The 27,698-nt window shown below is 28.8% G+C and overlaps 1 protein-coding gene across 12 annotated transcripts in view; it reads left to right on the forward strand.

The window, feature by feature from the left end:
* Positions 1 to 23,143, forward strand: part of LOC145191789 (uncharacterized) — a 28,129-nt gene extending 4,986 nt beyond the window's left edge. For 3 of the 12 annotated variants that reach the window (XM_090066342.1, XM_090066348.1, XM_090066350.1), the window contains exons 4-30: positions 382 to 507; positions 658 to 866; positions 2,939 to 3,089; positions 3,264 to 3,695; positions 4,018 to 4,293; positions 4,454 to 4,789; positions 5,063 to 5,359; positions 5,446 to 5,811; positions 6,016 to 6,351; positions 6,484 to 6,642; positions 6,769 to 6,909; positions 7,793 to 8,086; positions 8,817 to 9,209; positions 9,362 to 9,670; positions 10,333 to 10,698; positions 10,951 to 11,142; positions 11,613 to 11,783; positions 12,417 to 12,479; positions 12,834 to 13,145; positions 13,892 to 14,104; positions 15,919 to 16,017; positions 20,307 to 20,543; positions 21,099 to 21,234; positions 21,455 to 21,657; positions 21,865 to 21,955; positions 22,141 to 22,227; positions 22,376 to 23,143. In XM_090066342.1, the coding sequence (XP_089922468.1) occupies positions 382 to 507; positions 658 to 866; positions 2,939 to 3,089; positions 3,264 to 3,695; positions 4,018 to 4,293; positions 4,454 to 4,789; positions 5,063 to 5,359; positions 5,446 to 5,811; positions 6,016 to 6,351; positions 6,484 to 6,642; positions 6,769 to 6,909; positions 7,793 to 8,086; positions 8,817 to 9,209; positions 9,362 to 9,670; positions 10,333 to 10,698; positions 10,951 to 11,142; positions 11,613 to 11,783; positions 12,417 to 12,479; positions 12,834 to 13,145; positions 13,892 to 14,104; positions 15,919 to 16,017; positions 20,307 to 20,543; positions 21,099 to 21,234; positions 21,455 to 21,657; positions 21,865 to 21,955; positions 22,141 to 22,213 (5,981 nt within the window). In that variant the 3' untranslated portion in view covers positions 22,214 to 22,227; positions 22,376 to 23,143. The remainder of the gene's footprint in view (positions 1 to 381; positions 508 to 657; positions 867 to 2,938; positions 3,090 to 3,263; positions 3,696 to 4,017; positions 4,294 to 4,453; positions 4,790 to 5,062; positions 5,360 to 5,445; positions 5,812 to 6,015; positions 6,352 to 6,483; positions 6,643 to 6,768; positions 6,910 to 7,792; positions 8,087 to 8,816; positions 9,210 to 9,361; positions 9,671 to 10,332; positions 10,699 to 10,950; positions 11,143 to 11,612; positions 11,784 to 12,416; positions 12,480 to 12,833; positions 13,146 to 13,891; positions 14,105 to 15,918; positions 16,018 to 20,306; positions 20,544 to 21,098; positions 21,235 to 21,454; positions 21,658 to 21,864; positions 21,956 to 22,140; positions 22,228 to 22,375) is intronic. The other 9 variants (XM_090066347.1, XM_090066353.1, XM_090066344.1 and 6 more) reach the window with 8 other exon arrangements.
* The last annotated feature ends 4,555 nt before the right edge of the window (positions 23,144 to 27,698 follow it).

Consider the following 27,698-nt stretch of genomic DNA (forward strand, 5'->3'; position numbering starts at 1 on the left):
TTTATCATTATCTAAGACTTTGGTGACACTTAATAGAACATATAAACTGATTACTGCACAATTCACACATAACATGGAACAGTTAAATGAAGCACAGTTATCAGTGACTGTCATTTATCCAATATTAAAAACCATATCTAATTAACATAATTACTAACAACACTATCTTTTGACTGACTTGTCACTGTAACTAGTAACTTGTAACTAACTTGTAACTTCTAACTGTAACTAGTAACACTGAAGAATATAAATATAGATTCTCATATTTAAGTGTATTTGTAAAAAGAAAACTTTATTCTCTCTTTTATAAAGTAATTTTATTTAACATATACTTATAGATGTGAAAAAGAATAGGATTTTTAAAGTTTTTAAATGTATTAGGGTGTGTAAATCCAATTGGAGTAAGTAAGTCTGCTATTATCAAAGACATGCAGTTTAGTGCATCTTCCTCAATGGAGAATTTTCCACCCTCTAAAGCACGGTTGCGGCTCACAGAAAGTGGAGAGGGTAAAACATTTATTGCTCTAATTTACTATTTCTTTAGATTGTGGATACCTACATGCATGGTTTTTAAAATGAAATATAAGAAAGAATTAAAGTAAAAATATGGAAATTTAGTATTTGTTGTTGTTATATGAACAGTATTCGATTTATTAGAATATTCAGGTTCATGGTGCTCCTCAGCAAATAGTAAGCTAGAAAATAAACTGCCATACTTACAAGTAGACTTAGGAAAGCGTACAATGTTTTGCAGACTTGCAATTCAAGGAGATGATAATGTCAGAAAATGGGTAAAAAAATTTAAGCTAAGGTACAGTGATGATGGTGTCAAATGGGATCCATTTAGTGAAGGAGGCATATCAAAGGTAACAAAAAATTTTGCTAATGTATTAGTTATATTTACAAATCTTTATATAGCTTTTCTTGAAAAGGTATACATAATGTTATGCAAAAGTAGTGCATTCATAACCGAACAATAATTTTTAATGTTGTTTTAGGGCTACTCTAGTTTTAATTTCATAATTAAGAAGTCAATAAAAATTTCTATAAAAATAAAGTTTCTAATAAAAAGTAAAGCTATGTAAAAATAAATAAAAAATTTAAAAGTGTGGATAAAACTGTACAGATATATATTTGCTTCAGAAAGATAACTAAATTAGCATACTGTAGCATAATAGGAAGCTAAGTAGGAAGTAGAAGCGATTTCTTAAAAAAACAACTCTTAAATTTTTTTTTATATAATTTTGTTTTGTTTTGCAGGATTTTGGTGAAATGAACATTATTATAAAAAAACTCCAATTAAAAGGAAACTTGCTTAAATATATTTATTAATATATTTTGTAAACTTTATGAAAGAAAAATAATTAAGAAATTGAATTTAATTGAATTAAAAAAGGAAAACATACAAAGTTAAAACTTTAATTGTTCAATATCTTAAGTTTTCAAAGTGTTAGTCTTCTTAATACTTGATATGTAGCAAAATATATTACAAAGAATTGAAAAAAAAAAAACTTCTGGAAAGGCAAACTTATCTGACTGATATTTTTTTAAAATAAATCCCATTCATGTATTTGTAAATATTTGACATCAAAAATGCAATATTTTTTTAGCACATTTGAACTAATATCAAGATAAATTCTTATAATTTAATCAATTTCAAACAATAAAGTTACAGTAATTAAAATTTCTTCATAAATCCTCGATTATGTTCTCAATATTCTTATGATTTTTAAATGTGCGATCATCTGCTACATCTGGATATGTCAGATTTTTTCATTTTAAAATTAACAACATATTGACTATAAGTACATTTTATGATGTTCAGAAGAATAATAATACTTGTGGTGCAAGCAAAGTTTTTTCTGCTTCACCCTCTGTTGTAAACAAATTGTAACAGAGCAGCTCTTCCTGTTCTTTTTTAATGTAAAGAATTTCTTGCTTTTTATGTTCAAACTCTTCATTAATTTTTTCACTAAAAGAACATTCTCCTTTTGATTTCTGGCCTTCATAAAGGAAGAGTTCTTTCTCCCTTTCAGTGACAAATTTCATCTCTTATCCAAAATCTAACAAGTACCATAAAGTGCTGAAGGAAATGATGCGAAATTTAATTATGATTAATGATGAGTAATAAATACTTACTATATTCTAATTTTAATAACTACACCCATTAGATAAGAAAATAGTAATAAAAAGAGAGGTTTTAAAACTTTAACAAAACATCAACAGAATGAAAGCATATTTGTATGGTATTTAAAAAAAAAATTAAGGAAAATTATGTGGTATTTATGGTAATTATGCGGTACAAGACAACTCAAATGTCTACTTATGAAAAAGTAGTGAATAGATGAAACACAAATTTAAATTTTGATAATTTTAACATGACATCTATCCAACAAGTTATATAATATGATTTTAGTCAACTTGCACTTTAAGAAGGTACTCTCATATTTCTTATTATTCAATATGGTAGCATCCATAAAAATTCCCATAAAATTAAATTTTACTAATATTAAAAAAAATTTAATTCTCAAACTTCCCTAGAATCATTTCATTGGTATTTTCTACTTTGGTAGAATAATTTTTTGAATTAATAACTATTAATTAACAATATTGGCAGGTCTAACTGATTTCTTTCAAAAGTGTGTTATATATCATTTATATTATTCTGTGTCAAATCAATAATTATTAAAATACTGTTTTGTTAATGTTGTTATTAACAGATTATTATTATGATTTTATACTTGCATGTTTCATACTTGCAATAAAAATGAAATATTATATTGTTTGCCATCAAAACAATGTTTGTTGTCAACAAACATTGTTTTTTCTGTTAGTAAATAATGAATCATTTTTTTATCAGAAGAATATCTGATTTCATAATAATTCAAACTTATGCTTGTATACATTTTTTAGTAATATTCTGCCTTGTTTTTGTTAGATATTCATGGGCAATGAAGATGAAAAAGATATAACATTTCGGACTCTCAAAAACCCTGTTATAGCACGATTTGTTCGATTTGAACCTTTACAATGGGAAGGCGATTCACCTTGTATGCGGGTTGAGATATTTAACACTGAAGTTGACAAAGGTAAAATATAAAGATTGTCACCAAGCTTTCATGACAACCTCCAAAAAAAAATAATTTTTACTTTGTGCCAAACAAATAATTATTTTCTATTAAAAGATTTAAATATTTTAAAATACAAATAAATTCATAGTTTGGTATTGATTAGTTACAGATTACTTTATTCATATTTTAAAGGTTCTGATAGATCAATGTCTGTAATTCGATCTGACATTCCTAGTACTCACTCTGGACTCATAGAAGATCTTGATTTTGAAAAAATGGATGAACAGATTGCTCTAGATAAATCATCATTTGGTAATAATGGATTTTTACATGGTGGGGCTAAAATATTTGACACTCATAGTTCGTGTCGGCATGCAGTACAAATTCCTCTTGGTGCTGATATTGTTATTGATGGAAGTGTTATGAAAGTTCGACCACGTAATGCTATTTCCATTTCTCTTTGGGTACAGTTAAATCGTGTTGATGGAGTTCATTCAATTTTTGATACAGTTGGAGGCAACTCAAAACATAATTTGGGCCAATTCCATTTTGAAATTGTTGGTGGTGATGTCCGGTGGTTTCATAGAAATGAAACCAAAGATGAAATATTTAACTTAATTACAGGTATGTGTCATTAAGCAGATTATTTAAGCATCAACCATGATGTATCATGGTTCAAGCATCAAACATGATGCATCATGGTACTAGAATAAGAGTAATAAAGATACAAAAAGCTTTATTTCCATTTTTACTAATGAGAATTTTTCAATAAAAAAATTACAAACTTTTAAAAAAAATATTTTTCAAAAATTTTTATCAAATATGCAGTTATGTTTTTTTTTTTTAAATCAAAACGTGAATAATTTAGCTATAAGCTACTTTTGTATGATATTTATATAAGATGCACAAAAATATGAGCTTAAAAAGGCTCTATATTCTCTGTTAGAACACAAACTTATTAAGGCACATGAATGGAACCATATAGTTGCAACTTATGATTCAAAGTCTGGTGATACAGCAATATATATTAATGGTACTGAACAAGTTCGTGGAAAGGGGCATGGTTTTATATCAAAGGATTGGGCACAACATGTTGGAATTGGACGACATAAAGGTGTTCGGTTTTTGGATGGCCAAATTGATGAATTTAAAATTTATGACTCAGCAATATCTGCAGAGCATGTTGATGAATTAGCATCCAGGTGTGATTTTTCCAAATATTGTAAGGAACATATATTTTAGTTAAACCAATATATATATATATATATATTTTTTTTGCAAATGTAGCATGTCACTGGAATCTTCAACTAAATATAAGAAGAGAAAGTTTTAAAAGTAGCTTTTTAGCTTTTAGTAATAACTTGCACTTTTTTTCATTAAAGATTGCGGTGAAACATTGACTGATGAAAAAGGGTCTATATTCAGTCCTTCTTACCCAGATACTCAGAATGGTCCTGTTGAATGTGTATGGAATATACAGGGTAACATGGGAGAGACTATTTTATTAGACATGTCTCAGTTTAAACTTGGTTATAATAGCGATTGTGGGAAAGGAAATTTGGAAGTTCGAGACACTATGAATGATGCTATTATTGGTGTTTACTGTGGAGCATCTATAACACCACGAAGAATTTTGTCCCATTCAAATCATATGTATTTAAAATACTACACAGATGGTGCATTCAAAGGTGAAAAGTTCAAGATTGATTATATTAGGGGTAAGTTGAAGATATCTGATTTCGTTGTATGCATGTGCTGTTATCAGTTATTTAAAGATAAAAATTAATTGGTTACACTGGAGAAAGGTCTAATGATTATAAAAATTATGATTGACATTTTTCATAGCAAAATTAATTTGATCATGTTTGAAGTGCATTAAATTGGTGTTAACAGCTAAGAATTAGATCTTATTTTTAGTTACTGTGTATTAAATGAAGCATAGTAACAAAAATAAAAATAAATTAGTTTATTTGCATTTTGTGTGGTTTTAGTAAAGAAAAAAACAGCCAAGAAGAACTTAGTTAATCATCAGTGTTTAACTTCAAAGACTATTGGAAATGTGACATTAGTTGGAGGAGTAAAAGCTGGTAATTTTACAGACCTGGGATCTGTAGCTGACATGGAAGATTGCAAAGAGAGATGTTGTAATTTAGAAGAATGTCAAGTTGCTTTTCTGATTGATGATAGTTGTTACGGTGTAAAATGTGCTACTCCTCAGTTATGTCAAGCACGCAAAGCTAAATCTACAACACTTTATCCACAACTAGTTTATTTTAAAGATCGAATTAGTAAGTTTAATGTACCATGAGTTTATTATTTTTTTTAAACACTTTTAGTTGTCATTAAAAAAATTAATTTTCTCTTTAAATTTCAGGGCTGCCTTTGTTAAATGATGATTCTACTTATACTGTGCCTACAGAATCCGAGTTTAAAGCACGTAAACTATGTCCTCATGATGAGAAACTTGTTAATGTTACTCTAGTAGGAGGTATTAAATCTGGAAATTTCACATCTCATGGAACTGTACAAGACTTTGAAGAATGTCTGCAACATTGTTGTCTCATGAATACTTGTGATCTAGCATTCATGGTTAAGCGAACTTGCTTCTCCCTGAAATGTGCAAGCCAAGAATTATGTAGTATACGACCTGCCAGACCATCCATTTACAATCCCACTGTTGCTTTTATCAAAAAAAATAAGGCACAAACTACTCCTTTATCCAAAGTTCTTACAATGTCAAGTAAATTTAGCAATAATTATAAATTAATTTATTTTGAACTTATTTTATTAAAGGACTTTTTGTAACTGTATATGAAAGGAATCTCCATTGTATTTGGCTTGATTGATTGTTTTAATATGTTAAATTAGCATAAATTATTTAAGTACAAAACTATATATATATATATATATATATATATATATTTTTTTTTTTTTACCTGTTTAGAAGTTGCTTCTTCCACAAAAGAATTTCAAAATGAAAGTAATAAGTCAGCATGTAAGGATATGAGATTGTCAAAAGTTCACCATGATGTAACACTAAGTGGAGGGATAAGTGCAGGAGAGTTCACTGATAAAGGTCATGTGACAACGATGGATGAATGTGTTGAGAGGTGCTGTAGTTCTGAATCCTGCAATGTTGCATTTGTCATCAAAGACACTTGTTTTGCAGTTAAATGCAAGTCATATAATGACTGTAGTTTGAAGTCTGCAGTATCTGACTATTATAATCCAAGAATTGTGTTTGTCAACTGGAATCCTCCTAAAGATCTAGGAGAATCAGGTAATAAATTTTCTATTTGATGTTTAGGAGAAGTTTTTTTCTTTAATGATAATTTTTGATTATTTTAAAAAAATTGCACTCTTTAAAAAAGAAGTTTTTTTTTTTAAATGCATTATTTTTCTTAATTTCCAGTTCCATACTCTTACGAGGGTTGTTGGCGTGATTTTGACATATCTGCTTTTGCACTTCCATTGCTTGAAGGCACCAGCCCAAAACTGAGTACTGTTTATAAAAAAAGACAAGATCCAGTAAATGATTGTTCTAGTGTTTCTCAGAGTCGAGGTTATAAAGGTATGCAAATGAAACATTAACTCAATAAATGCTTGCAGCTTGTTTTAACTATGGTAAATTAATCCAAAGAGTTCCCTGAAAATGTTCTTTTTTTTTTAAAAAATAATTTTAATGGAATTTTTTTAGTTTTTGCTATTCAAAATGGAGGAGCTTGTTTTAGTGGTCCAAATGCAGAACAAACATATAAGCGTTACGGAAAGTCTGATGCCTGCAAAGAAGGAAAAGGAGGTCCTTTTGCAAATAGTGTATACAAATTGTTTGATGATGGTAATTATTTTTTATTAGTTTTTTTAGATATAATGTCTAAAATATTTTGAATAATTTATCTGGTCAAATGTGTTTTTATGGATTTTTTTGCAGCATGTAAAAAAAAATTAAGTTTTCTTTTTATCAAAGATTGATTCATCTCAAACAAGTGTTTGTTTCATTAATTCTATTCACTAAATCTTTTAGCTTTGTTTACCTTTTAACTCAGATTTTAAGTAAGGATTAGACTGTTTTGTTGAATTCAGTATTTGAATACAGGACATATTGGTAGGTAAATTGCAAAGTTATACGAATAAAGAAACTTTAAAGAAACTATTATGGTTTAAATATATGTTAAATTATTCAAGGTTTGAATCGATTTCTTGAACAAAAAAACACAACATGTTATTAATTTCATCTAATCTAGTCCTGTCTCTAAGGTAGTGTACATAAGGGTCAAGCCCCAATAAAACAATTTGGCCCCATGAAAAAAAAAAACACTTCATTAATTATAAAATACTTAACATTATGGCCATTGATTGATATCACAGTTCATTACAAAGAGAGAAAAGGGGAGGTGGGAGGGAGAATTCTTACTTTAAAAAAGAGTTGTTTGCTTGTCAAAAAAAATAAAAACTTCTTGTATTTTTATAAAAACTTTGTTACTTGGATAGACAATATTCAAACTTACTCTACTATTTGTAAATAAGCAACACATAGTAGAAAATTGTCAATTAATCTCATTCTTCATTTGAATAATGGTCATTTGAGCCTGGTTGTTTCAAAAGAGCATCTGCTACATGATGCCTATTGACACTTTTTGAGGCCATTTCACTTTCTGAAAATCAATATTAGATTTGAAACTTTGAAAAAATGTTTTTTAAATAATCTTCTCATTTAATAGGCTCTGTCATTGCTCTTGGATGCTGGGCAGATTTACAAGACCGTTCATTTCGTAGAATGGAATCAAATGATCCATTACTTTATGATAGCTTTGAATCAAGAGCTGATCCAGTAGGAACTTGTGCTAAAGTTGCCACAAAAATGAAAATCAAATATTTTGCTATGCAAAAAGGTGGTCAATGCTTTGTGGCAAAAAATAAAGACAATGTAACTTTTAATAGGTATTCACCATCTCGGAAATGTAAATATGGCTTAGGAGGTCCAATGGCAAACGATGTGTATATGCTAAAGCTCAGTAAGTTGCTGTTTCTTTCTTCCTTTTTCTTTTTCATTTTTTGGATTTTTCAAAATTTATTTTTGGATAGTTTTGCTTTGAGTAAAACTTATTTCCTTCGTTTTCCTTTCTCACCAAACTTAAGCATAAAAAGAATTCCTTACATTCTAAGGATTACAAGAATATATAATTAGCACCTAACCTTTTGAGCTGCAAAAAAGTACTGGTGCAGTAGCTAAACCTTATTTTATTATAATTTCAAAAACAAATTTATTTGAACTTTTCTCAACTTAATTAAGAATTATATAAGAAATATAAAAATCTTCTTATAAAAATTGTTACAGCAGAAAGCTTTTTTTCTCTACATCAAATCTCATAAGCATGAATAATTTTTAGCAACTGGTCAATTATTTTCATTTTTTCACTTTTACACAGATTTACTTTTATGTGCCAGTTGTTTTTGATCATTTTTACTGGTTAATGCTTAATGTTCAAATAATTTTGCCAATAAATATATTTGGTATTACAAAAATTAACATCGAAAAACTTAACATTTTCTTTTTAATTTTTAATAAAAGTCTTCTTGAATATTTTTTCAGATAAAAAGTATAGAAAATAGTTTATAAGTAATATGAAAAAACTATAATATGTTCACAAAACAAACTTATAGAGTTCTAATTGCTGTAGAAATTATTATTGAAGTTTAGAATTATCAAAGCTGTAGTTAGTAAATGTTTGATAATATCTTTAGACTTTACAGATGATATTGTAAACAAGACTGCTGTGGAAGTGTCTCAAGAAGATATCTTTCCTGGTGAAACTGTATACAAAGAAGAGATTTCTGGAAATCAGCATATCCGCTATCTTTATAAGGCAACTCTACCCAAGACTAATGTGACGCTAGCTTCTGCAATAAATGCAGGAACATTTGAGGATAAGGGGAAGATGGATACTATTGGTGAATGCATTAAGTCATGTGGAGTGTCTCCAGATTGTAATGTTGCATTTATGCTTAGCTCGCAATGTTTTAATGTACATTGCTTTTCTGATGATACTTGTCGTACCAAGCCAGCATACTCTGCCCTATATAAACCTGAACTGGCTTATATCAAGCATAGAATCATAAGGAAACCTCGAAACATAAGTAATAAATTTAGTTTTCATCTTTTTAAAATTTTGAATAAAATTTCTAATTCCAAAAGTTTCTTGGTAAATTTCAAATGTTAGATGTTAAATGCAAGCGTTTGAATTAAGTAACTTTAGTATGAGTGACTAATTAAAATAACTTTTTTAAAGCTGAAATTGTTAAAGCTGAAACCTGCAAACCAATATCTGAGCATGCCAATGTAACATTTGTTGCTGGGATAAACGCAGGAAATTTTTCTGACATGGGTCATACTACTACAATGGATGATTGTAAAGCAAGATGTTGTCTTGACAAAACCTGCAACATTGCTTTTAAAATTGAAAATGACTGCTATGGAGTTCGATGTTACAGCAAAAGTAGCTGTCAAATGAGACCAGCAAAAAATGCTTATTTGTTTAATCCCAAAATGGCAATTATGCGAAGAATCAATGATTCATTGGAGCAAGCTGTGGAGGAGAGTTAGTAAATTTATTAATACTATTGTATTTGCTATTACAAAATGTCTACTGCTCATAGGTTATTAGGTGTGACATAAAAATATTAGCAAATTAAAACACAATTTTTGTAAACCATGTTTATACTAAAGCTTACGCAACATCTTATATCAACCTTAGCTGGTATATTATTAATTGTGATCATGAATCTGCTTTTTTTTAATGGCAAAATGAACCCATTAAAAAAAAAAAAAAAAGAATGCATATTATAACAAAATGATATCTGTGGAGGTATATTTTATGTAAAATATGATGCATGTACTTGATTGGAACTTATTGGTTGCTATTTTTATTGATATATAAATAGAATAAAATATTTCAAAGTTTTGACACAAGGTTAGAAAGGTAGAAAAAACAACAAAAGCAATAATTATAGAAATTTGAAAACAATACTTTTTTGTGTTAATTTACCGATGACCTATATTAAAAAGACCAAAAATCAATACAAATGCAAAATGTTGACTACTGCCACAACATCTCATACTGCTACAACAACATGCTTTCTTACTATAGCTGTTTTAAATACTCCAATAAACTGCACACAAAAAAAGACACACAAGACATAGAATGGACTGCCACTGATATTTGTCTAAATAAACTTAAAAGTAATCTATATTCATTTCCAGAACTAACAGTTCCTTTGGTTTCACACAAGATTGATTTTACTACATCTCCTCCACCTCCTCAAACTACACCAACTCTTTCAACATTAATGAAGAAATGCAGTGCAGAGTTATGGGATGAAGAAGTTGTTAGAAATAGTACTTTGGTTGGAGGAATTAACGCAGGCATCTTTCGTGATCATGGCCAAGTGGATAGCATTGGTGAATGCATGGAATATTGTTGCAGTGAGAATGACTGTGACTTGAGCTTCATGATTGATCAGGATTGTTACACAGTGAAATGCTATAGTGAAAGTTTATGTTTGACTAGAACAGCAAAGCCTACTGCATTTACAACATTAATTGCTTTTAAGAAAGCTTATAAGATAGGTATATATTTATTTTTCTGTTACAGAATGTTTACTTAAATAGAAAGTAATGAGATAAGTCATATGCATTTGAAGAAAATGGAAACTTTAATATCAAATCTTTAGTTTTTCAGTAATACAACAGTAGATAAAGCACGTTTTTAAAATTAAGTTTAAAAGTAAAATTGATTAGTATATAGTACAGTATTTTTTAAGTTGTGCTGGAAATGTGTGGTAAAGATTTTTTTATTTCTATAAGTGTTTATATTTTCAGCTTTAAGCAAAGCAAATCTCACTGCTCTCCTAAAGGCTTTTAAGTATCCGAGCTCTGAAAAAAAGTTGCCTTCAGATATTGCCTATGCTTCATTAAAATCGGAGTTGTTACATCCTTCTATTCTTGATATGAATAGATTAACAAATCTAACAGAGATCAGTTTGGCAGATTACATCGATAAATTGCTGAATGGTATGATTAAAGTTCACAAAACACACATAAAACAAACATTCACAAATATGCATTACGCCTGCATACAAAAACTAAACAATTGAAAAATACATTTGGATATCAACTGCTTGTTAACACATTTCACACAAAACAATTTTGTTAAAAGTCAAACTAGTGTGTTATGTTTAACTTTACATACAATGTACAAACCAAATGCACCGAAACTCTCCTTCAAAACATTGTTAGTGTTTTGTTTTAACAAAATGTAAAACAACTCTTTTTTTGTGTCGGCAAAATATAAAACAGCTATTTTTTTTTCAACAGTATCAGATTTTAATTTTTTATGTTAAAATACTATTTTCAGAACAAAGCTTTAAAAAATAAGTGTTATATATTGCACATGACATTTTTTCTTACTCATGTATGATTATCAATTTGTTATTTTTTTTACTGTACCAAAAAACTTAAAAAATTTTTAACAATGGCTTCAGGTATAAATCAGGTTATTGGATTTGTTAAAGAGACACTGACAGAACTTGCAGATGATAAAAGAAGCATTGAAAAAACATTCCGTATACTATACAGTGGACTTAGTACAACACCAACTGCCCCGACTGTGACAATACACAAATCCCGTACAATCATACCTAGACCAAAAACAGGTTAGTGACCGACTGAACATACACATAATACAATTTTTAATGTTATTTAACAAAATAATGCTAAAGCTCTTAAAAAATAATATATAGTTAGAAGCTGAAGTTTATTTTAAACCAAAAAAATCTTTTCTGTACTTTGATTTTTCACTTTAGCATTATGTTCAATTGGTAAGTTGAAAAGATCTTCTTTTAGAACATAAGAGAAAGATCTAAAACACAAAAATCTAAATGACAAATAGAGAACAGAAAGACAACTCTAACTGACAAAAGGAGAACAGGAAATAGTGTTTAAGGACAAATAAAGAACATAAAGATATTCTTAATTAACAAGAAAAAACAGTTTCAAATACTATACAAAAAAAATTTAACAAAAAGTTCTCTTTTCTATTTTAAAGTTTGAGTTGTTTTGACATTTAGGTTTTTCATACCTTTTTGGTGCAAAAAACCTTTTCAACAATTTATATAGCATACCAACAGCAGCCTTAAAACCTGGGGATAACTCAGAGGATTAGACCTCTAATGTTGATTGACCTCAAAATCTGTGACTTGACGAAAACCTAGAAAAATACCATAAAACTAATTTTTTTCTTTTAGAATTAAATACATGTTCTAATTACATAATATTGTATTTACCAGGAACTACACCATCTTCAACTTTCATGGTTTCATCTGCAACCAATGTTGCAACACCTTCATTTGGTAAGTCCTTTGTTTTTTAACAAGAATGTTTGAGATTGTTCTGTGTATTTGAGACAGATTAGATTTGTGACTTTGTGCAATCTTCTTTAATCAGTTCAGTTCTTTAAAACCATTACTTTAAAGCAATTATTATTTCAAAAAAATCCCATCATAATATTTTAAAAAACCATAATTCTTTGTGGCATTACAGCCAAGTTAAGTAGTGCTAGTACTAGTAAATGGCTTAAATTTAATAAGTTCTCATTTTATCATATAGTCTCAGTCTTTAAATATATGTAAAGATAAATAAAATAACTTAAAAAAGTTAGTAACAAAATGAAGATGTAAATCAGATTTCAAAACATTATTTTTTAGGATCACCTAAAGAACACTCATGTAAAGCTGATCCAATTATCTTCAATGCTACTCTTCGATTGGGGATGCATTCGGGTTTGTTTACTAAACTTGGTAGAGTAAAAAAAATGGACGATTGTATAGAGCGATGTTGTCACTCATCGAATGCTGATGTGGCATATATGCTTGGACCTTTCTGCTTTGCTGTGAAGTGCAAAACAAGGGAAATGTGCAAGCCATCGCCTGCAATGTACTCTGACATTCGAAGCCTCAATTTAAACCCTGCAATATCCTTTCTAAACAAGCCTGGTTTATTGACATCAAATTCACCAGGTAAACAACCAAAGGCAGAAAGTGAATTGTTTGTCATTTACAAATTAAAAAAAAATTCTCTTTTTTTAAATTGCTTTTAACTTTTGAACTGACATGTTGACATCCATTACAACTGACTGTTACTGACATACTAAAATTTCTTCCCTATCTTATACTTATCACACTTTATATTTTCTAACTTAATCACATTTCATATTTTCTAAACTAATAACATTTTATATTTTCTAAACTTAACACACTTTATATTTTTGAAACTTAACACACTTTACATTTTCTAAACTAGTCACTTTATATTCTCTAAACTAAAAACACTTTACATTTTCTAAGCTAATCACTCTTTTTATTTTCTAAACTAATCACACTATATTTCAGTTATGTTCAATACAAAAGAATGAAATCATGCACAAAACCTATGTAAAATACTTATGTTAACTTTATTAAAATAAGTTTTTTTTACTTTAATTTACACAAAAAGCTTGTCAAAAGTATTTCAATCACATTTCTTTTTCTTAAAATGCATGACAAATAGTAAAAACTAATGTTCTAAACAAAATAACTAAAAGTTGGAAAATAATTGTTAACAAAATTTCATAGCAAAAGTAATAATAATAACGCTAACATAAAAGCTACTCAGGGAACATTCCAGCATAAAATTTAAGGCATAAAAATTCTTCTCAATATATATTCTTTTTACAAGTCAGTTTCATTTCTTTCTGTTTTGAGTTTATGATTAAATTGTGTTACAGACATTGACAATGACAAGGATGTACTTGACTCTGTGTTTGACAGCGTCAATGACACTGAAGACCTCTTACAACAAGTTAGAGAAAACCTGACACAAGAATACTTGCATGTAAACCCTTTATTACATTATTCAGCAACTCCAAGACCAAGATCTTTTTACTTCAAAACTGTTCCTAGTTTATCTGATGAAAAAATTAAAAACTTTGAAGAAAAAGGTGAAATGTTGATTTAATAATTTAAGATTAATAAATTTTGTCAGATATATTTACTTGCAGTTTAAGAAACCCATTCAATGGATATTTGCTGCATCAACATTTTGCTATGCTTTTCTATAAAATATTTGCTAGTGATACAGTAGCGGTCAAATTCTTTTCTTCACTTTTTGCTATATAGATTGATGACATTTTTATGACTAATTATATTTAGGATTACTTGTTGATTTGAAATAGATCTTCCTATGTATCAAAAAAAATAAAGGCTATTGCACATATTTATTAATTATTTTAAATTATTACCTATATTTTTAACTAACCATCTGCATTTTGTTTTTCTGTTAATAATAATGGTTAAAGCACAAACGCATAATAACAAAGTACAAACTTCTGTATCAGTCATTTGAAATAAAGCTAATATCAAATAATTTTTTATATATTTATAAAAGATTCCTGAAAAAAATTTAAGATACCTCACATACATTGGATTGTTTTGCATCATTGCACTATTTTTATTTCAATAACATTGCCCAGAATTGCTATTCAATTAAATCTATTTTACTTTTCTTTAAAAAATAACAAATTAAATATGAGTATAAATTTATCACACCAAAAAACTTTTACTGTTTTAAATGCATTAAGAGTTCTGTTTTAACAAACTTCAAAATACTCAATTTATTTTCAAAGACAAATCAATTGCAATCATTGAACTCTAAAGCAATGTGCAAAGTAACCATTTGTTTCTTACAAGAATCTCATTTCCTGAGTTAAGCTTACCAAACGTTTTCATTGAACTAAGACTTTGGCTGGGCTAAGATTTTTTGGAGGGATAAAATCTAATATAATAAAGTATGTTTGACATCTTATCATATAAAAATACAAGCTAAAGCAACTTTCAACTGTTAAGCATAGTAGAAGAAATGAAGGAGTTCATTAGTTGCAGCTTAATGAGTTCAATTCATGGCGTTGAAGGTATTTTTGAGCAAGATTGTAATTTTTTTGAGAAGATAATGTTTGCACATACCCAAAAGAATATTACCACTTAATGTGTTCTCTCTATATATGTCCTGCTTGGGAAATAAATGGATATTTCTAAGTTAAAGATGCAATATTTCATTTATGCCCTGTTTTTATTGACATTGAAAATCTTATCCCACCCCTGCAACATTCCTGCTTTTAATTTAAAAATTTTAAAAAAAATTAGCAAGTTGAGCAAGTTATTAGAAAGAATATGGTTTATTAATCTATCAGGAAGATAAAAATCCAAACACGCAAAATCTGTCTAAAATGTTTAAAAAAAAATTATTGCAAAGTCCGAATCTTATCCCAATAGAACATTATTGATAGCACCCAATTGAACAATCTTTGGTAGCATCTAATTAAGCATCATTGGTAGCACCTAATCAAGTGTTTTTGGTAACTACATTCAAACACCATTAGCATCTGATTGAGCATCATTGGTAGCATCCAATCAAACATCTTTGATAGCATTTAGAAAACCAACATTAAAGAAAATCAACTAACAAAATAGTTTTAGCAAATTGAGGAAATATGGAGTAAGATACGATTTTGAAAAACCTCTTTCAGACCACAGCAATCTAATTTGTAAATTACTAAATTACAAAGCTAAAAGTGATAAGAAAGTAGATGTTCATTTCTTGCTTTGATAGTCAAATTTTTCTGATTGCTACTGTAGTACTAATACTGTTTTTGCATAGTAATGTTGAACCAAAAGAAATATAATCAATTTTTAAGAATTTAGAGATTAAAGTTATTGTTTTTTCGCACTTTTTAACTTTTTGTGTTGATACTGTTAGGTGTGGATCAAAGTGAAGCAGTTAATAATGAAAAGGGAATGATGTGTGCTGATAGCCCCATTAACTACAATGTAACCCTTCGTGGAGGAGTTCATTCTGGTAAGTGTATTTTGAAAATGACAGTTGACAATTGTCTCTTCCTCATGGCTTTTTAGATACACAGCCTTGTAAGTGTAATATCTATCTTTTATATGAAAAATATAACAATTTAGAAGAAATTAATGTATTTTATGACCTAACATAACTTACTAAGTGTAATTGAACTGACTATATGCAGATAAAAGGTTACATAATGCAGGTTACAACTTGCTTCGATAAATTAATTGCAAAAAATAATTTGTTGTTTTTGCACATATATACATGCCCTGTTCATAACTTATCATACAGTCAAATAGTACCTAATCTTGTTTATAATAAGTAGAAGGCTTTGGTTTAGATGGTTATGTAAAAGATATGTATATGATGAAAACCTATGTTAAAAAGGATTAAAAATCTAACCAAAAGACCAAGTAATTGATTTTGTGAGACCAGAACTTTTAATATATTGGCAATAATTTTTGAATCAACTGGAAGAAGTCTGCACTTCAAGAACTATTCTATGGAAAATTTTATTTATAGGTTTAAAACAGAGTATCATGAAATGAGATATGAATCCAATATCAACTATTACTTTTAATAACTAAAAAGTGTTCAAAATTACTAAACTAGAAATGACTGATTGTGTTTAAGTAATAAAGTTCCAACTCTAATTACTGGCTGTGTAGCGAAAAAATTTGTTCAGCATATACAAAATAATTTGCTTGTAAAGATGCACCTAATACTCAAGAAAATGCCATTAGTTAGTATTTTTTATTTAAGGCAAAATTAATATTAGTAGTTTGAAAAAGTTTCCCTTGCATGAGCTGTTACTCCTTGACAAATATGCCAATCATAGATATACATTGATTTTATTGTACTTGGCTATATAAATAAAAGTCTTCTACACATTCTAAACAAGATAAATGTACTCTAATACTATGTGATTAGCCATGTAATAAGATATTGAAAAATTGATATTCAAGCCATCAGTACTTAACATTTTTGCTAAGGACATTTTTTTTGCAACACTTAATAATAAGTGACAAGTTATACTTTTAATTATTTCAAATTTTTAAAAAAATATTTTTTGGGGAACGGTTTTATCATGACATAGTTATTTTTAATCAACATTCACCTAAAAATAAAAATAATAATCAAAGCATAAGAAATTAAATCTTTAGAACAAATGATTTTTAAAATAATTTTCCAGGCAACATAGTTTTATAAAATAGAATCATTATGAAAAAACAGTTTTTACAGTTCTAAAAAGTCTAATATATTAATCATATTAGGAAAAGTAGTTTTTGAATTAGATTTGTCAGAATTTAGTGTATATCTACAAATATTTAGGAAAAATTCATTATGATGGACAATCCATATTAAACTAAAATCAAAATTTAACATTCCCTCAACTTTTTCATTAAATTTTTCTTGGTTTTTAAATTTGGAATGACAACACTGTAATTTATTTTTGCTCTAATACAAACATTCCATCTCTAAAAACCATAAAGATACTTGCTTTACAAATGTATTACAAGACTAGGTGGAGGGGGTGTGTTGAGGGGAAGTAAGGTACTTCTTCTCTAAATCCTTTTTATCATCTTACATATGAAATTCGGGTTCAAGATTTGTTCAGTCAACGAGTTCAGAGAGACAGAATGAATGTTCAATTTATGTTTTTTTCAGGATCTTGCATCACTCTCAATCCCTCTAACTTTCAAATTTTATTTTCATAAGCTTGAAAATAGAGAAATGAGAAAGGACTCAGAATGAGCATGATATGCTCCATTTTTAATAGACTTTACAACTGCATCCTTCTTAACTTCAACTGTTTGAGTTCTTAATAGATAAAGAAACTTAACTAGATGATGGGTCCCTTCAAAAGTAGAATGCTTCACCTTGATTCTAAACTACATATGAAATTGTACTTGAATCACAAACTGAACAAGAACTTTTAGTCTTTCCAAAATATCACCTTTTAAACCATGTTCACTTATGTAAAGCCAAAGGAAATTCAACTTCATGGCTTATTTAGATCTTGCATGTACATCACTTGATGTATTCATCTATTAATACATCCATAATCAATGTTGATCAATGCCTGACTAGTTGTAAGCCTGCTTTGGCAAAGATTGCCACATTTTCTGTTGACAAGTAAGGATTAAGAGTAACTGATTTAAGACAGGAAGCTAACTTGTAGCTCAGTAAAGCATTGGTTGACATAGATCTTAAAATGTTGTTAGGAATTTTAATCAATGGTCTGATAAGACAAATAGGCTCAAACTTTTTTAAGCATCTTGTTTGATTTACTTTTACAGTAGTTTATTTGTGGAACCTGTAAATCCATCCTTGGAGGTGTTTTTAGGTCCAATAAGATTTGCAACAAGGAGCCTCAAAAATAGCTCAATTTTTTGGGGTCTATTTGCATGTTGTATGCAATATGCAAATGGACCCCAAAAATTAGCTTCTACAGATAAATTAGTAACCCCCCACCCTTACCAGAACCAGTCAATAAATGGTCATTATAACTTTATAGCATTGAATTTTTAGAATCTGTCAATCACAATTATAGTTTGATTAGTTGCTCTAGCAAACATCTAGGTATAAAGCCCAATTACAGCTTCTTTGACTAGTTTATTTAGACATTTTGAAGGTGTGTAATCAACTGGTCAAACAACTGATATCTGGTAACACTAATGGTCTCCTGTAAAAATAATATGGATAAAATGATATATTTTTGCAATTTTATTTGTGCACAAGAAAAAGTGAAATTTGTGAAAATACAATGACATACATTTTCACTGAGCTTGTTTGGATGTTAAGGCAATAAATTATCAAATGTATATAGGGTTAAGCATTTTTATTGATGAATCAAGTTAATAAATCTCTTTTTAAAGAATTAAATGCTGTAAAGTTATGATGACCATTTATTGTTTAATTTTGATTTTTTCTTTGTAGGAAGATAATCAGTATTGTTTAGAGTTGTTATTGCTTTGCTATCAGATGCTTAATTAATGCTCTCTATCAGAACTTTGTTCAAACTTGAACTCTCTATCAGAAGTTAATTTTTGTTATTAGATACTTAGTTAATGGTCTCCGTTAGAACTTAATGTTTGCTATCAGATACTCAGAGACTTAAATAATAGTCCTTTTTGTTTCAACATTCTGTCATGTTTAAGATTTTTTGTTGAAATAGACTTAATTCAGGTACTCTAATTCTATTTGTAAATGTAATATTATAATAATAATAATTTTTTTTTCACCTATTTTGTTTGGTTTTCATTATACAACTTTTCCTCTGTTATTATAACTTCAGACAAAAATGTTCAATTTATTTTTTGCAAATTTGAGAGCTCTGGCATGGAAATTGGTGGATTTATTGCTGTTATTATTTAATTTAGTAACCTAACTTATATAAGTATGACTGCAGATATTTTAAACTGTTTTTTTTTTTGGCTCTATTTATGAAATTGCAGGATCATTTACAGGTCTATGGTCTCCAGTAACTTAAAACCTGAGTTCTCTTTTTAAATAATTTAAATGTGGTATCTCATCTCTCCATTTCACCTGCAGGTTTGGATATAAAATATATTGAATTTAGACTAACAGGTTTGGATATGAAGTATAGTGAGTTTAATACCTTTTTTTGATATTTACATAATCGGGCATATTTGTTTTTATAGATAAAACTATTAAAGAGTTACAATGAAAACACATAGTACTTATCGCTAAGTTACTCACAAGACCAAAGTTTATTTTATAGTATGCAAACTTTTACATGATATCCTCAAGAAAACATTATGGTTTAATGAGAGAAATCATAATTGTAAAAACTCCTGCATTAAACCCATTAAATATGAGTTGATTTAGTACATGGGAAAAATTCTGGAAACAAAGTCCACTAAAATTAATTTTTTTAACTTTTTTTTTATTGTTTATTATGTGAATTAAATAGATATGAAAAACTCTCATGAAACTCCTTAAACTCATACTTCTAAAGTATATATATATATATATATATATATATATATATAAATATATATATATATATATATATATATATATATATATATATATATATATATATATATATACTTTAATTACTTATAAAGTAATGATGGTGATAATCATAGTAAGAGTAATGAAAATAATAAAAGTTTATAGTAAAAGTTTATAGACTCATGTTTGGTAGTCCTAAATATACTCTTTAAATATGTATTATATATAATTTATATAAATTTTTATAATTCTTTTAAAGTTTTTAACATTAAATGGTATTAAAATAATAAAAATAAGTAAATTGAATTTAGGTAAATTTATTGAACTTGGTGAGGGCATCAGTATGCGAGAATGTGTTTCAAAGTGCTGTGATACACCTCTGTGTGATGTTGCATTTATGTTTTCTGATAAATGCTATGCTGTTGGTTGCTTTGATGAAGCAAGCTGTCAAGCAGTACTAGCTAAACCTTCTAATTTAAACCCAAAATTGGCTTATGTGACAAAATATAGGCCAAATACGGCTTTAGCTTTGGATTCAGCCACATCAGGTAAAAATGTTGAAAAAGTAAATTGGTTAATTTTATACACACACACACACACACACACACACACACACACACACACACACACACACACACACACACACACACACACACACACACACACACACACACACACACACACACACACACACACACACACACACACACACATACACATACATACATATATGTATGTATGTATGAATGTATGTATGTATGAATGTATGTATGTATGTATGTATGTATGTATGTATGTATGTATGTATGTATGTATGTATGTATGTATGTATGTATGTATGTATGTATGTATGTATGTATGTATGTATGTATGTATGTATGTATGTATGTATGTATGTATGTATGTATGTATGTATGTATGTATCTATGTATCTATGTATCTATGTATCTATGTATCTATGTATCTATGTATCTATGTATCTATGTATGTATAATGTAATGTATATTAATTATAAAGTTAATATAATCAGTAAAAGTTATTAAATGGGCACAGATCTTTTTTGTTTTATGGTTTCTATAAAAATTTTTCGAATTCTATTTTAGGTATTTTATTTGATATAAGCAGTGAGAATTCTAAAACTTGTGATGCAGAAGCAATTGAGCATGGACCCGTTCATATTAACAAAACTCTATCTGGTGGAATGAAATATGGGCACTATTCTTACCTTGGGAAAACTAAGTGAGCTTTTTAATTAGTGTTCATTTTTATGTTTATTTCAAGTTTCAATATTCTTTTTTTTCAGATGACCATATTTAGTTATTGGCAAACACCAATATACACATCATCAAACATAAAGTCCTTTTTAAGTAGTTTTTATGTTGTAGTACATACATACATATATATTGTGTATCATATTGTAAGATGCATATGTGTAAGCTTTTTATAACAACATCTTCAGTGACATTAAAAGTTGCCTCAGTAAATGTTGCGAATATGGGAAATGCGACATGGCTTACTTAGTAAACAAAGAACAGTGTTTTGGAGTCAGATGCTTAACACCTGAATTTTGTCAAGTAAATGAGCAACCATTTAAAAACAAGTTGATTGAAATTTCAGCACTTGTCAAGCATTCTGAGAAAAAGAAAAGGAAGTATCAGGCCTGTGAGTATTATTATTTTCCTGATTCTGTGTTTCTTATGAATAATTTAGTTTATTTAAAGAGCCAGCTTTTTTCTTAATTAATCCTTAGTACCTTTTATTCCATCGTGGATCTTTTCTATTAAATAAATTGTCCTTTGATGATGCACTTTGTTATCTGAACATGCTCATAATTATCGATTTGAACTGACGACAGTTAGTTTTGTTTAGCTTCTATGTTGCCTTTACTGCTTGTTTCTTTGGTCATCATGACAGCTGGATTGACAGGTTTAATCTGGGCAATACTAATATTTGTAAGACGGTAAGTGACATTTTTGAAACTCTTACCTCAGAATAATATAATAATATTTGTATCTTCTATATAATAGTTCTAGTATATATTAGATATATGCCGTTTTATTCTTAAATAAAAGTATATATATATATATATATATATATATATATATATATATATATACGCACACACATATATATTCATATATATAGACAAAAAATGAAGAAGAAAAATGGGGAGTTAAATGATGACGAGGATGATGCTATTCCTCGACCAGAGAGATGAAGTCAAGCGAAGGAGTAATTCTCTTTGAAAATTATTTCAATACTTGCATTAACTATATTTAATCTATATTTTATAGTTCTTAAATAAAAGCTATGATTTTAGTTAAGTGCTTCTAATATTTCGACAATTACTAAAACATGTAGAAAATTGCGCTTTTTACAGATGCGAAGAGCGTCATTCTGATTTCTCAAGGTAAAAGCAACGAAGTGCGAATTTTCTCTGGTATGATCAAATAAAAAAACAGCAACACTTAAACAAATGTGTCGAAAGTTTTTCTCTGAAAGGTTTGCTCGAAAAACAGGTCAGATATAGTATCGAGTTCTTAATAGACACTCTATTGAATTTGCATTTTGCTTTAGCATGATATGTGTGAGCACGATATGTGTTCTATGTTGACTTGTTTATACAATGACGAGCCCTAGTTCATGGGGAACTCCCATTAGGCTGGCGATTTTTAGCTTTTTGATATTAGAATAATTAAAATAGATTAAAAATAGGTTAAAGAATGAAACTTCGATCACCTTTAAGCAAGGTTAAAATTTTTAGCTTTTTTTGTTTTTCTAATTTACAAATATTTTCAAAAGTTTGAAGTTTATTTTTATAACGTTTTGTGGCGTCCTCTTCTTCTCCATGCATGCTCTACACATCGTACGCCAAACACCTTTTTTTTATGACAAGTTATTTCTTTATCCTTGTGGAACGTGTTTTTTAGCTATACAAATTTTTTTTGGTATTTGTCCAAGGTTTTTTAAGGAGTTTTTTTTTTATTACAAGCAATAAAAAAGATAAAAAAAGTTACGTCATTTGTTTGCCAACCGTGTATATTTGGTAATACATATATTACTGTGTAGCTAAAAGTGTATTTAGTTTATAATATATATATGTATATTTATGTTAACGTCGATGTAAATAAATCTCGCGCAGAGTAAATTATTTGTTTATTCGTTCCGTTGTTTACAAACCTCGTGTTCATCATATTTTTTGTTTTAAAAATAGTTTAAGGCTGGCTTAGTTTTTTTTTTTTTTTTTATGTATCGAGAATCAGAAGATTTAATATTCTAAAATAACATCCAGTCATCTTAAAATAACATCTAGTCATCTTAAAATAACATCCAGTGACAAAAATAAATATCTGTAAATCTCTAATAAAAGCAGTACTGTATTAAGGAGAAGGACGAAGGAGGGGGGGGGGGGGATGTGCCGAGGGCGCCAATTTAAAATGGACCAAATAAACTATTTTTTACGAAATTTTTTTTTTACTTAAAAAAATGTAAAATATTTGCTCGTCAAACACTCTTGAGTTATAAAACCTTTTATATATGAAAAATAACTACTGATTTTTTGCAATCGTATCATTCAGTTTATCTCTACTCAATTGAGTTAAAATCTCACTTGGTGACGTCTGAATTTTGTTTTTCAACAATTTGCCTACTGTTTGCTTTGAAATGAGTTCCATAAAAAGTGTCTGTTTCCAGTTACATAGAAGTTTATTCCAGTTTACAGTTTATTCCAATTACATACAAGTTTATTCAACTATAAAAGAATTAATTAAAAGCTCAAATTACAATTTAACAAAATTTATTATAAAGCCTTTAGTTCAGTTATCTGTATTCTTTAATATCTTCAAAAAAGGTCATTCAAAAAATTTTCATATGGTGCATTTGCTTTGAGTTGACTTTTTCTATTTTGTTTCGACTATAGAGAAAAAACCAACGCAAAATAAATAGCTGTAACAAAATGGTTTTTATGGATAAAGATTTACCGGTTGTAAGTAAAAAAAAAAAAATTAAATTTTTTAGATTCTTAGAAAAAATTTAACCCAACTACTAACAGCATTAACCCCTAAAACAATCATTGTACAGTTCAACATGATTTTAATGAATTCCACTGTGATTATTAATATTAGAATCTCAAATGTAGCGATTGGTTTAATTTCTGTGAGACTTGACTATAAAAAAGAATTATTTTCAAAGAATGAAGCCAAGTAAGTTTAAGATAAGTATATAAAGAGATTCGAACTTGACAAAGTAGGTATACGGCCACAAATTACTGACGAAATATGTAGTTTGGTAGGCTAACAAAAAAAATAATAAATAAACAGCAATACTTTAAAAAATGAAGATTGCAAAGGCTGAGGCTATGACAATGGTTCATTGGTGAAATGTAAAAAGCATCCAAAATACTATTAGAATGAACATATTAATAACAATTGTTTTACCTGTTTTACATTGTCTTATTACGTACTTCATTTTTTTATTATATTTTCAAACTTTACTACAAGATGAGATGTATAAAACTATATAATCGTTATTTCCATTTTATCATATTATTTATTTGATCAAACATTTTTATGAATTGGAGAAAACCAATAAATTTAGATAAATAAGAATAAAAGTTTAAAAAAAAAATTAAACTGAGGATTAAAAGTTATTGCAAAACAACAAAAACCTTTCTCTTTTTTTTCTATTGTTTTATTTTTGAAAGTATTTTCCCCACTTTTGACTACATGATACACACAGCCTTAGAGAGAACTTTAAAAAAACTGTTCCTTTTAGTAAAGACTATAAAAATACTTAATTTCAAAGATCTAGAAAACTTTATCGATCATCTTCTTTAAAATCACTCTCTGTTTTGTGTAAAAAGTTTACGGCTATATTTCCGACATACATACATACATACATACATACATACATACATACATACATACATACATACATACATACATACATACATACATACATACATACATACATACATACATACATACATACATACATACATACATACATACATACATACATACATACATACATACATACATATATATATATATATATATATATATATATATTAAGGTGGGTCGAAATGTAAAAAATATTAAGTTGGAGATCCTGTACATGTCTAAAAAGTTGCTTTTTGATGTACTCGTTTGAAAAAACCTCACTTTTTATTTTATGGACAGTGTCTACAGGTCCCAACTCTGACTAGAAAGACTACATAAATACCCAATGTTAGTGTAATGTATTGCAATGTATTACAAATTAAAAATAATGTAAACTGTAACGAATCAATGTTAAACAGCAACAATACAAAGTTGTTTAACCTAACTGTTAATAAAATCTTTCTTGCTGTCTATTTTTGGTATCTCTAATCTGGATTTCTTACTCTGTAACACCATGCCATGACGGGACTTTCTCCCATAAACTTTACAGCTCGCAGCGCTAACGTCTTTAATTGTTCTCTCTACTGCCTGTGAATGACATGGAACATCGGGCAGTAGTATTGGATGTGTGTAAGTAAGTTGATCATTTGAAAGGTGTGATAGCATCGGAGGAGATGTAACATTACTCTGGTCCCAGTCAATCATGTTAATGAACGATGTCGCAGCCAAATTTAATGTTATATCCTTCTTATCAAAGACGCGAACCGGTATGTTACTATTAGTCTGCTTCTCTCTTGCTCTTATTATTTGTTCTACTGAAAAACGACGGACTTCCATATAACTATCACTAACTGCAGCTAACAGAATGTTTTCAGCATGTGCAAAGTAGCAGTTATTTTCGAGAACAGGACGAACCACAGCCTGATCTAAAGCATCAAGTTCCTGAAACAACTGAACTAAGTAAAAGAAGTTGTTAGCACCATTTTGGCAAGAAGAATTTGATTTGATTTTGAACCAAGAGGGTCCGTAAAAGTTCAAAATGAAATGCGTTACTCTTCTGAGAGGTTGAGATGCCACCTCTCTAGACATGTAGAGACGCAAAATCCTGTTGGCTTTCGTCAACCACCGAGCATGACTTATATTTCCAGGTAAACTCTTCTCGAGGAAATCAATGTCTGTAGAAGCCTGACGTCCACGCTGTACTGCTAGACATGCTTTTAAAAAGTACAGTTGGTCTGTGCTAAGATCCTTCTTGACAGCTTCATCACAATCAGTCACCTTACCAGTAATGGGCAAATAATTAACGACAGGCAATTCATTCGGATCATATTCTAGAGCTGAGCTAATTGTACCTGTCGATGTGGAAGGTCCTGTAGTTCGAGCAAAATCCACGCCTGCCAAAAACCTTCTAAATGGCAGCTCGTTACAGTGTAGAAGGCATACCAACCATTGTAATGGTCTACCTAAGTTCTCCTCCAATTTTCTTATGATTCCGTTGTTTTTACCTGTATTATTATTTGTGCCATCACACGCAACACCTTGAATGCTTTCTACGGAGTTTGTCTCTATAATAACTGACATTAACTCCTTTGTTATATCAGTTGTCTATCAAAAAGTGCCAGTAAAATATTCTTATCCTTCTGGAGATGGTCCTCTTGTAATACGAACGCCTATATTATTTTCGTATGGTGTATGCGAGAATAAAGAACCAGCAACACAAAAATTGACTGGTTATTCCATGCCATTCGTTTGCTTTGATACTAAAAAGGGTAAAACTGAACAAGAAGAAAAGTTAAAGTCCGCTAATGATTTATATATTAATTCTGCACTGATACTGTCTCTTCCTCTGATGTATAATTACTTTCAGATGTGTTACGCTCATCCTCATCAATATCTTCCTCAGTTTCATATTCAACCTCTTTTGACTGTGCTTCATCACACACTAATTTCATAAACTTGCGTTTTTGTCTCTTTTCCAGTGTTGCTGTCGTTTCTTTGTCTACTCCACCAATTATCATATTTCTAACAGTTTTCTGGTCAACCCAGAAATCCCACTCTATCAATGGAATTTTATTTGGCAGTGGGCACGTGCATAAGTTCCTATCTCTAATGCCCGAATCAAAGCATTTGCAGGTACAAATGTCAAATAACTGCTGAAAAGAATTCAACTTTTCAGTGAACGTGTCTGATGTTCTTTTTGCATCTGAATATTTTTCAAGTGTATGTACTTTATCCATAAGTCTTCTAACCCTAATGATTGTGCTATTCACTTCTATTGTGGGAATACTTGCTTTTGAATAAATACATTTCACTCTGTCTGCTAAAATTGAATATCTTTCTTGCAAGCTAATTTCTAATACTGTTTTCTGATTATAATAGAACGCCTTAATAACGTCTTCATATGATGGGATTTGATTTTCAGGAAGATCAACTAACTGTCCAAACAATGGATGTTTAGTTGCACTTCGTGTACACATAAATATGGATATTTAATATATTTGTCTAAAATAATAAAAAAAACTACAACAAGTTATGTTTACAATAAATAAAAGCTGTTAAAACAATTTTTCATAAGAATTAAATCAATAAATATTCCAATATTTATACAGACTATAATATGTTTAGCCCTCTCATAAATAGGCCTACATGTTAAACGAAGTGATCTTTCTGCAGTCTAAACTATAGCCTACTGTAGTATACATCTATATTAGCCTACTTGAATTTTACTATAGATCTATTATTGCAAAGAAGAAAATAAAATTACAAAATAATATATTAGATATTTTGCTTGTTTCTAAAAAATCCAGCACATGGTTTGTTGCT

The sequence above is a fragment of the Hydra viridissima genome, unplaced genomic scaffold (assembly GCF_058129835.1).
Source record: "Hydra viridissima isolate aposymbiotic clone 2 unplaced genomic scaffold, HvirCarnegie_v1 scaffold_11, whole genome shotgun sequence".
Lineage (NCBI taxonomy): Eukaryota > Metazoa > Cnidaria > Hydrozoa > Anthoathecata > Hydridae > Hydra > Hydra viridissima.